We start from the raw sequence: 10,552 nt of genomic DNA, 5'->3' as shown, positions 1-10,552 counted from the left end.
GACGTAATCGCACGGTACCGCTCCTGGCCCGCCGTGTCCCAGATCTGAGCCTTTATGGTTTTACCGTCCACCTGGAAACGATCAGAACAAACATTACAGATTTTTATACATATCAAAAATAATATAGGGAAGGATAAAATGGAAAATATAATTAATATCGGTAAATTTATTATTATAAAAGCACTAGTTTTCGCCCGCGAATCCGTCCGCGTGCAAATAAAAAAAAGAAAACAAAAGCGAGTAGCCTATGTGTTCTTCCATATAATCCTCTACATGTATACCAAATTTTATCGAAATCCGTTCAGCCGTTTAGGCTACAAACTCTAACAAACATCCATCCATCTAAAATTTCGCATTTATAATATTAGTATGATTTACATTACATTATTTTGTTATACTTAACAAGTAATCTATACTAATACAATAAAGAGGAAATGTTTGTATTGAAATAAGTCAACTACTGGACCGATTTCAAATACTCTTTCACAATTAGAAAGGAAATTAATCAGTGAATAACATAAGCTATATCTTTTATTATTTTTTAATTTCACGGAGGAGTCGTGAGCAACAGCCAGTACCTGATAGAGTTCAAGGTAATTATAATAAATGCGTGTGTTCGGACAAGTTAACCGGTTTCAGTCGTGTACAGCATCGTTATCAAGGTCAAGAATGTACATCCTTATTGTCAGAACTAGGACTAGAAACAAATAGCATATAACATATTAACCACTCTAGTACATGTTTCTTTTGTAAAAGTATCATTATAGTATTCCAAAGTACATATTACAATCAGCGTAAGAAATCAAGAATTACAGGCGTCAAGTGGAAGCAATTCCACGTTTCGTCTGATGAGTGTGGTGCCGGAGGCCTAATTTTAGTTCGTACCTTTTTCCACCCTTTTCTTAAGAGTAAAGGATGGGAAGGAAAAATGGATTTGACGGTGGTGGAGACACATAGGAAGGCTCCTCCGTCAATTAAAGGTAGGCAACGCATCTGCAATTGCGGATGTTTATGGACAGCGGTCGCTTTCCATTTCGGTGGATTCAGGTGACCGCTTGATCGTTTGCCACCTTATAATATAAATCGTATACAGTTAACATAGACAAAGCTATACAGAGCTACCAATCCGTGTTCATTCGTATACATACAGTAGTATTAATAGCGGTACAATGGGTGCAATAACATGTACAAAATTCGGGACACCGGCCGGCACCGTTAGAGGTCACATACGTACACTGTTTGAACTTCCTGCCTCATAAATGGAACGAAAGGAAGCTTAGTTTAAGACCAAGTAACGAAAAACTTTGATTACAATAGCTAGTTGTATTTTTCTTACTAAAAAAAGTAAAGAAATAAATACAGAGCAATTAAAATTGACCCAGAAAAGACAAAACAAGGATTTTTAAACAGAATACGGACATTAAAGTAATATGCTACTTTTCTATACAAATATATACAATTTAAAAATTAATTTTTTATACGTACTTTCTACATAAAATAAACAGAACAAAGTAGGAAATACATGTGAAATATGTAGAAATAGTTTTTTTGTAATAAATATCATTATGAAATATAATATTAAATTTCTCAGATTGACACATAAAACGAAATAATTACATAGATATTACGTTACATATGTAACAGAAGTGTATTGAGGTTGTACAATGTTTACACTCTAGTTAATTTATTTAAGGTTCACAGAGTAATTGTTACTAGGTTTTAATAGTTTCAAATACCAACATACGACCAAATCTTCAAATAATATTCAAATATCTATATGTATAAAATTGTTATTTATAAATATATATTTTTTGTCAAATTTACAGTATAAATAATTCCCGAACCGATGACATTTCGTACCTAACTGCAAATATTATCTTTATGTATGAATCAGAGCACAAACACACGTCACATCATGTAAATGATTGTAGAGCATTGAAACTCAATTACAAATCGTTATCAACATCAAGCAGAATTCATGCAAGGTTAGTATAATAACAATGGTAAATAAATGGGTCAATAATGTTGAGTTACTATCGCCTGTAACTTCAGAATTCATATTAGTGAAAGAACTATTTTCTCATCTAGTCTTTGACCTCAAAATGTAATTCAACATTCTTATACATTTTCACAGAGTCTCTTCTAGCCTACTTATGACTGGTTTCTAACCAAGGCAATAGATGGTAGTAGTCAAGATACCTTTATAAGGTTCAGCCTATGAAGATAGTTCCAAGAATTTATACATACACTGTATTATTATACTGATTTGCTGTATCTGAGTTTTCCGAAGCAGACTTCGGAATCACAGCATTCGAATGTACAGTCATCTCCAGGAATACGTATTCGAAATACCATGACAGAATTGGAAGCATATACGGATAAGTGTATTCATATTTTTAAAACAAAGATGTATACTTTGTATGGATCTTTCCCTAAGCTTTGTATGTATATTTATGTAGCTGACTGTACCTCGTTCTGCTATTTTAGCTGTATAAAATTTATATCACTATCCTACTCTTTCACTTTGTTAACAACAAGGATAACAATATTTTGTACGCGCAATTCAGTGGTTGGCTGTTACAGAAATCAAAAGCAACACTTGAAACTTGTCAATTTCGTTATTATTATCTTGAGTCACACGGTGATAAAACGTCGCCTACACGACATAGTAAAATAAATTTCGTTCGCATCGATTATGTGGCCCGGGCCAAGGCTACGCTTTGACTTTACTCAAGCTACCTACGTTTATTTGAAGGCTGAATTCTTATTCACAATAGCTGTAATTAAACAAAGGTACAGAAGAAAAGCCATAAGTACAGTTATCTTAGTACTTTATCACTCTGTAAATATAATATTCTTCCACATAAAATCGTAGATATAATTTTTCTGTTATTAGATCTAAACGACTAAACAAAACAGTAAGAAATCAATATAACATGTTCTATTAAAAACTCCGTACTAATACAAATCGAAATAGAAACTAGTTGTTGCGAGTTAATTCACATTTCTCTCAATTGGAATATTAACCAATCGGTTAAACCACCACAAAAAGTTATTAACTGTTACTTTAAAAGCTTTTAAAATGATGACCTCATGCATAACTCTATGAACATTAAAACAATAGCGAATTAATCTTACCGATGGGAATAAGCTGGGCTCTCATTAATTAAGAGCCAACGTTAGAGTCACCGAGCAATTTGGCTCGACAGTGAAATAGGACAAAGGAATTCTTAACCGTAGCTAAACAGTACGTGCATGTTATGAAAGCTTAGAGATGATATAAATAAAACTGCACTCGGTATTTAAGGTACACTAGGATTTCGGGTCTCCTTAATGACCAATTTAAGATTCCGAGTGAGACAATAACTAATTTCTTCGATTAAATTCTATCTCGTCTTTAAGGACGATTTTTTTTTTATTTCAGCCAGACCTTTAATTTTAAATACTAAAATGCTCAAGGTTTGCAAAGGGTAATTTGTATGTTTTCAGTAGGGGACGGGGAAAGCTTACCGTACTGTACCCTACTCCCGTCGCACGATAATGACGTCACCGCGTTAATTAAGTTTATGAAATCAAATACCGTGAAAAATTAGTAACGGATTTTTAAGACGAAGTGTTTTAAATATCGAAATGACATTTATAATGTTATTTTGTTACTTGTATATAAGATGCAGAAATATGCATTAAATAATATAAATAGTTGTTAACGTATAAATAGATCGTAAATAAACAAATCAAAGCAGAATAAAGCCTGAGTTTTCACCAAGCTAGTAATTTAGTGGAATACTAAATAATTACATTTTTAAAGGCGATGTGCATAACACTATTTAAGTCCAAAAATACTTTGTATTATGCAATTAAAATAAACTTGTGATGTGAACAAACTTGTACACAAGATTATTGCTGGAAAATTAAGCACTGTTTAAAAACATTTCATATTCAAACCGCAAACTATTAAAAACTTTACAAAACTTTGCAGACTTACTGCACTAATGTGAGAAACGCAACATTTATTTTATTTATATAAGTTCATTTAACGAAAGCAAAGTGACATTATGTACATATCCATACCAAACTGCCACTTATTAGTACTTCAAACTTTTAAGCTAGCAGAGATCTTTTCTAGAGTACATTTTCTACTTTTATACTGGCAATAAATAGAACTAGTAGATAATTTTGTTTGCTCTGCATTGATTGTTATTTTAATAGTTATAAAACAAAACAAAGGGTAGGTCACGGGATGTTATCAACAGTTGTAGAAATATCTGGATAGATGCCAAATGTGTATGTAGGGTAACATAGTTATTGCTCTACTTGTGGACTGTCCTAATTCAAAATTACAATTCAACCATCAGGGGGGGCTTAGTGAGCTGATGAAGAATATGTGAAAACTATAACATGAAATGCCGACTCCAAGATACTGAAAACAGGACCATAATCAAGTTTGAATTACAATGTTACAATATTCTTGTCTTAATATTATATTAAATTCTTAGTCACCCTATTGGTTTTTTAAGATCTTTTTCTTGTGACAAAAATCAAGTATACTTATTTCTTGTTCTGTCCAATAAATAATATAAACAGTAAAAGACATTTCATGCAAAAAAATTTAAATGTTGCAACTGCTAAATATGTTTTAGAACAATCAAGGACTCAATATTATCAACAGAAGCATTAAAATGGAAGAACTTGGTAATGACACTTAAAAAAACCCATTACATTTGCCATATATGGTTTGATAGGAAGTTAATACAGGAAATGGTTTAAAAGGAAGTGAAAGGTACTGAAACTTAATAGCTTACTTGATATACATAATCAAGCTTAAGTTACTTATACTGTATTTTGTCCATACAATTATTCAGGAAGATACACATATAAAGACAAAATGGTACAGAACACAATATTAGCAACTTAAAAATACATGCGAGTTACTATTTTTTATCTGTACATTTATATGAGCTTGTGGTGTTTTTGTTAGTCTAAAGTAACTAGGAAGTTTTTTATATGTCAGAATTATAATAACACAATTAAGTACTGTAAATCAATTAACAAAATTAACAACATTATTATGGTGACTATCTCCATTAAATTAATATAGTTAAATTTAAAAACCTACACAAGTAGAGACTAAACTGTAATAAATGAACAAATTTGATGAGAATAGTTAAAAAAACTTTACAGTATAAAACCAAGGATGCAAGATAATATGTACATGTATTGTATAAGGCTATTAAAAATCTTATCTAAAATAAAATCAATAATAAATGTTTTCATAGGTATAAATATTGTGGAAAATTTTACTTCACAGTAATAATAATTTTGTCACTGTCATATTCATGGTAAAATAGTGAAATGGCATTTTAATATTTAACATCATCTTAAATAAGGTCATGCTAAAATGCCAAATCTATATCTATACTAATAATAAATAGAAAAGATTTGTATTTTTGTATCGAAATAAACTACTGGGCTGATTTTAATAATTCTTTCACCGTAAGAAAGGCAATTTCGCAAATAACAGCTGGTTCCAAATGAAATTTGCATGTCTGACAGATTATAAGCAGTTCTCATGAAGCAAATTTATTTAGATTTAATCCATCAGATAGTGCCATATAGTAATACAAATATTAACATAGTGACATATGTTTTTAATTCAAATAGTGTGAGTAAATATGTGATGAGTCAGAGCAAAAGTAACTAAGAGAGATCTAAAAGAAGGAAAAAGAATTAAAACCTACCAATTTAGAACAGACATAAATGTTTAAAACATATTATCAACAGCCCTATTGATTTAAAATTTAAATGTTTTTATACTATGAAACATGTTTTAAAGATTGCTTTGACAATAAATTGAATGAATTTTACTCCAATACCTTCACATAGAATTGAGAAAAATTATATTTTCACATAAACATTGGCTAACCAATTTTAGCTACTGTCAAACCATTTATATACAAATATCAAGTCAGTATGTGATTTTTCACATTTGCCATATACATTACAAGTATATGTAACAAACACAATATTAGATATCATAACAACAGTTTTCAGTACAAATAAAATCCACAATTGCTTGTTGAAATATAAAATATCACTAACAAAAACTGCTCCACATTTATGAATCAATTGAGGTCAATTGAATTATAATCAGTGGTCTCTTGAAATGAATATTGTCAATATAACTCTGATATATAGATGAATTGAGAATAATTTAGAATACTTAGATTTTTAGATATAGATAACTTTAATTGTAGTTGTAAAAAAAATGTTGATAAAAAATCAAACATTTTATTAGTAAGCTGACTTTCTTTGTGATTTTGAGTTAACTAACATCTTATTTGATGTTTTATTTCAGTGTTATATGAATTTATTTTATTTATAGTAAATGTTACAATAATAAATTAACATGAACAAAGACATTGTGTCAATTCATTACAAAATAGTTTGCAAGAAAAGTTAATAAAACTCCAGTGAACATAAACAAAGAGTTCAGCAAAAAGTTATTACACTCATTGTTCATTAAAACCAAAAATGTTTCATACACATTGTACTGATAGAAATTATATTTACCTCTATACTTCTTGTTGCAAATTCCACACCTATTGTGGATTTTGACTCTAAGTTGAATTCATTTCTAGTGAAACGCGACAGCAAGCTACTTTTACCAACTCCTGAGTCCCCTATGAGAACAACTGAAACAATAAAATGTTTTCATTTATTAATAACATTTAAAGTATAATAAAATACGTTAATTATACATCTTATGGAAGTTTCGACGCTATTTTACATTTGAGATTAGATCATACAAATGTACGATGACTCACGAACAAAAAAATACCAATCGATTATTTATGATACATCAGCTGATGGATTACAAACTTGTATCTATGCCATTTTCATGAAATAAACATAATGTTTTTTATTCCTTTCCATTTAAACTATATGTGGAAAAACATTTTTATACATATTCAGTAAATATATTGTTTCGACGTCATAACGAATAGAACTGAAACACATAACAAAGGCAAATCTCAAATCATATTTCATTATTCCTATTCCCATGTAATGTTATCTGTTAAATTAACAATGAATACATTGTAAATAAACTTACCTTTGAACAAATAATCGTATTCGTCCTCTCTTGTGCCCATTTTGATTATCTACTTCGTTCGACGTCAAAATCGGACTAACAATAACTTCGAGATATTTATGCTAACAAAAAATATTCGGACACTAAAATATCACAGGCTTTGAAAACACTACACAGCTTGGTAAATATCACTTTTGTCAACGGATTTAATAAATATATACGGGTTAAATTAAATAAAATCTAAATTGTCACTGGGACAAGATGGCGGATTGTTTTACGCCCCTATTGGTGCGTTCGAAAACTACAACTTTCAAGATAAAACCAAACTACAGATAACATAAGCTACCAAAAAGTTTTTTCTTTCAGATATATAATTTATCGTCTTCTACGTTAAGATATCTGTAATTATAAAAAAAATATTAGGGGAGAAGGATAAGCCTAGAGAAATAACACTGATTATAACATTTAAGTAGGTACAGAAAACAGAAAAATAAACTCTGATCTGACCTATGACGTTTTAATAAAATCGTCATCAAATACGTTGCGTTGCGTTCTGAAACTGTGCTCACCTAAGGGATTATAAATAAAAATCTTTTACATCTATAGATCTATATTTATTATTTTAATTACAGAACGTTATTATGATAAATTAGAAGATATTTTTACTAAGCAGTCGCTGCCACAGCTTCACCTTCGTCGTCACTGTCTTCTTGAACCTCCTTCGCCAAGGTGCGCTCAACGTGAACAAATGGATCGATTTTTAAAACTTCTGACGATGGCGGACTCACGATGAAACATCTGTAAATAATAATTTATTGTAACAGTTTCTTTTTAAGGTATATTGTAAAAGGAATATTATAATTAAAACTTTACCTTGTAATAAAGAGTCCATCTCTTTTTGGCCTCACACTCTGAATATCTTTGAGAAAAGCATCAATGTTTTCTGCAACTCGCTTAGCATCCATATTTAGCTGAAAGTAATAATTAATTAATATAAATTTAAAATTACACGGAATTTTTAGGGGGCAGTCTATTTTTATTAACTAAAACCATAGACACTTTTGTTTATGGTGGATGGTGATATGCAAAAGTAAATGATTACAGATAATTTATTAGTCTGTCACCTACATTAAAATAAAATTTTATTATTTACAAAACTTTTTTGTTACCCTTCCAACTGGCACTTGTACTGAGCCAAAGTTTTCTTGCTTTTCATCTTTAGTCACTCTGTATTGAATACCCGCAGCAAATTTCTTGACCAAATCACAGATGTTTGGATCTAATGTACCATTACGGACATTGGGGAACCGTTTCTTCATTAGACCACGAATAGGTACCAATTCGGTTATCATATTAGGATGGGCAATCACGAAATCGTATTCCGGCAGTTTTATTTCACCATCCTGAAATGAAAGATATGCTTAATACAATTAATTGAACTTACTTTTTGTACGAGAATGCAAAACTATTCTATTATTAAGACCACTTTCGAACTTTCTCTGGCTTTGTTTGCCACATATCATATACAACTTGGGGGTCCTTAAATTATATTTTTCACTCCTTCCGTAGACCCTAGAGGGCTGGCATACTTTAGGAATCACAAGGTTAAAGCAATGTTCTATCTTTAAGATACTTGAATATAAATGAACAAGTAACTCACCTGTATTTTCTTAACAATTTCATTAGCACCAACGGTAGTGGCTCCTGCTTCCAATGCTTGCTTTATCAGTTCCGGACCTTTGCAGAATGCTAGTATTGTACGCTCTTCATCCCGAGGGAATGAGTGCGGCAACAGAGTGAGACGAGTAAAGGAATCCATATAACGATTCTAAAAACAAAATAAATTTTTAAGAGTGTAAGTTCTGTATGTAGTAATATTAAACAAAAACAAGTAGCAACCACATAATTTGACCAAAATAGACATCTTATAGACACCTGTCATTGCAGATACATTGTCTATAAAAATCAACAAAGAGGGAAAAACAGCATGTGCCCAATTTTGTTTTTTTGCCAAATTGTCTTCACCTTCCCACACTTTCCTTGTAAAGAATTAATTCTTTTACAAATATTTAATATCATAGGATGGCAAACTTGCAAACGGCCACCTGAATCGGTGCTGGACATTCGCAATAGTGGATGAATTGCGTAAATAGTTATAGCTAGTCTTTATAGTATATATCTCGTTCTTTTTTTATTTCTTTTTGTTGATTAAATTGATTACCTTTTTAACAGCTTCCATATTCATTTCAACCTTAGCATATACTAAGGCATCTGGTAGATTGTACATTGTAGGGTGATGTGTTTCCTGGTGAGCTTTGACTGCCTCTTCAGCAGTGTACACCGGCCAGCGGTAATATCGCATAGGGAATACATTGTCATTAGATTCCCTTTTGAAGCTGTCATCTAAGTGCTTGTTGATAGTGGTCTTGGAGGACCTGAATGCAGAATTATTATAAAGGTAGTTTAAAATGACTGAAGTCAATTATCTTAGTAATATTGTATACTAGCTTTCTCCCTTGAATTCGTCCAAGTGGAATAAAAAAACAAAATTTAGATTCATTCAGTAGTTTAGGCTACAAACTCTAACAAACATCCATGCATCCATATAAACTTTTACATTTATAATATTAGTAAGAAGTAAGATGTGAATGTTTAGATGTATTGGTGTTTGAAATTATGTATGTTCAGAATTGCTCAACAGATCTAGCTGAAATTTAGCATAGATGTAGAGGATAATCAGGAAGAACTTTTGCAAGTTGCAATAACTAGAATAATGATGTTTTTCAACAAATTTAAAGCACACATACTTATCTTTCTTTCTTTGGTTATGAGGGATAAATCCAACTTTAGTGATCTCAACTTTCACTTTCTTCGCCCTGGCCTTAGCTCTGGTACCTTTACGAGCAGCGTAAAATAATGTAGAAGTATGTATTGTTCTCTAAAAAGTATAAATATTCATTTGGTTATTTATAACCGCAAATCGTGACTAAAGATGAAGGAGTACTGTTTTTAGTTTTCAAATTTCGATACTTACCAAATTAGTCGTATTTGTGCCATAAATTGATAAATTGTTAAAAAGCGTTCCTGCAAGTAAGTAAACGGTGTTAAATTTCTGAGTTTATATTCGTTGGAATGACAAACATTTTGTAAACTGCAAATACAGGTTACTTACGAATTAGTGTACTAGCCATTGATATAAGGGACTTTATTTATAATCAGTTATCTCAAAATTTCCTACAAATACAAAAAACTAAGTATATTTTATGAGGTTATATCATAGACATTCAATTTACTTTGTTTTTACATTTATTTGACATTTGTTGGTTCAGTTTAGGACTTTTGAAGAATAAATTTAAAATGTTATTTATTGTTAATAATATTTTTTTTGATAAAAAGCAGTTCCTGTTATGTTATAAATATTCTAAATTCTTATGGTTACGGTAGACTAACCTAAAACTCTAA

At 30.7% G+C, this 10,552-nt stretch overlaps 2 protein-coding genes across 2 annotated transcripts in view; both read right to left on the bottom strand.

The window, feature by feature from the left end:
* LOC106106204 (ras-related protein Rab-11A) overlaps positions 1-7,405 on the bottom strand; it is a 10,280-nt gene extending 2,875 nt beyond the window's left edge. Inside the window, exons 1-3 of the mRNA XM_013286751.1 lie at positions 7,112-7,405; positions 6,571-6,692; positions 4-71 (exon numbers count right to left, since the gene is read on the bottom strand). Of these exons, the coding sequence (XP_013142205.1) occupies positions 4-71; positions 6,571-6,692; positions 7,112-7,151 (230 nt within the window). The 5' untranslated portion in view covers positions 7,152-7,405. The remainder of the gene's footprint in view (positions 1-3; positions 72-6,570; positions 6,693-7,111) is intronic.
* Positions 7,406-7,682: 277 nt separating this feature from the next.
* Positions 7,683-10,374, bottom strand: LOC106106226 (50S ribosomal protein L1). Its single transcript, XM_013286775.1, has 8 exons — positions 10,263-10,374; positions 10,125-10,174; positions 9,898-10,028; positions 9,312-9,525; positions 8,751-8,918; positions 8,260-8,493; positions 7,964-8,061; positions 7,683-7,888 (listed from the first exon to the last, which is right to left on the bottom strand). Exons 1-8 carry the CDS (start codon positions 10,279-10,281, stop codon positions 7,756-7,758), a joined length of 1,047 nt encoding a protein of 348 aa, XP_013142229.1. The 5' UTR covers positions 10,282-10,374; the 3' UTR covers positions 7,683-7,755.
* Between the last annotated feature and the right edge of the window lie 178 nt (positions 10,375-10,552).

This window comes from Papilio polytes, unplaced genomic scaffold, assembly GCF_000836215.1.
Source record: "Papilio polytes unplaced genomic scaffold, Ppol_1.0 DF822289.1, whole genome shotgun sequence".
Lineage (NCBI taxonomy): Eukaryota > Metazoa > Arthropoda > Insecta > Lepidoptera > Papilionidae > Papilio > Papilio polytes.
The sequence above is the reverse complement of the archived record's forward strand: the minus strand, read 5'-3'. Positions and strand labels throughout refer to the sequence as shown.

Bases quoted from the DNA above. Each gene is read 5' to 3' on its own strand.
- LOC106106226 (XM_013286775.1), bottom strand. The intron at 8,494-8,750 runs GTGAGTTACTTG...CTTTCATTTCAG, and splicing joins AAATTGTTAAGAAAATACAG to GATGGTGAAATAAAACTGCC. The intron at 7,889-7,963 runs GTAAAGTTTTAA...TATTATTTACAG, and splicing joins GATGGACTCTTTATTACAAG to ATGTTTCATCGTGAGTCCGC.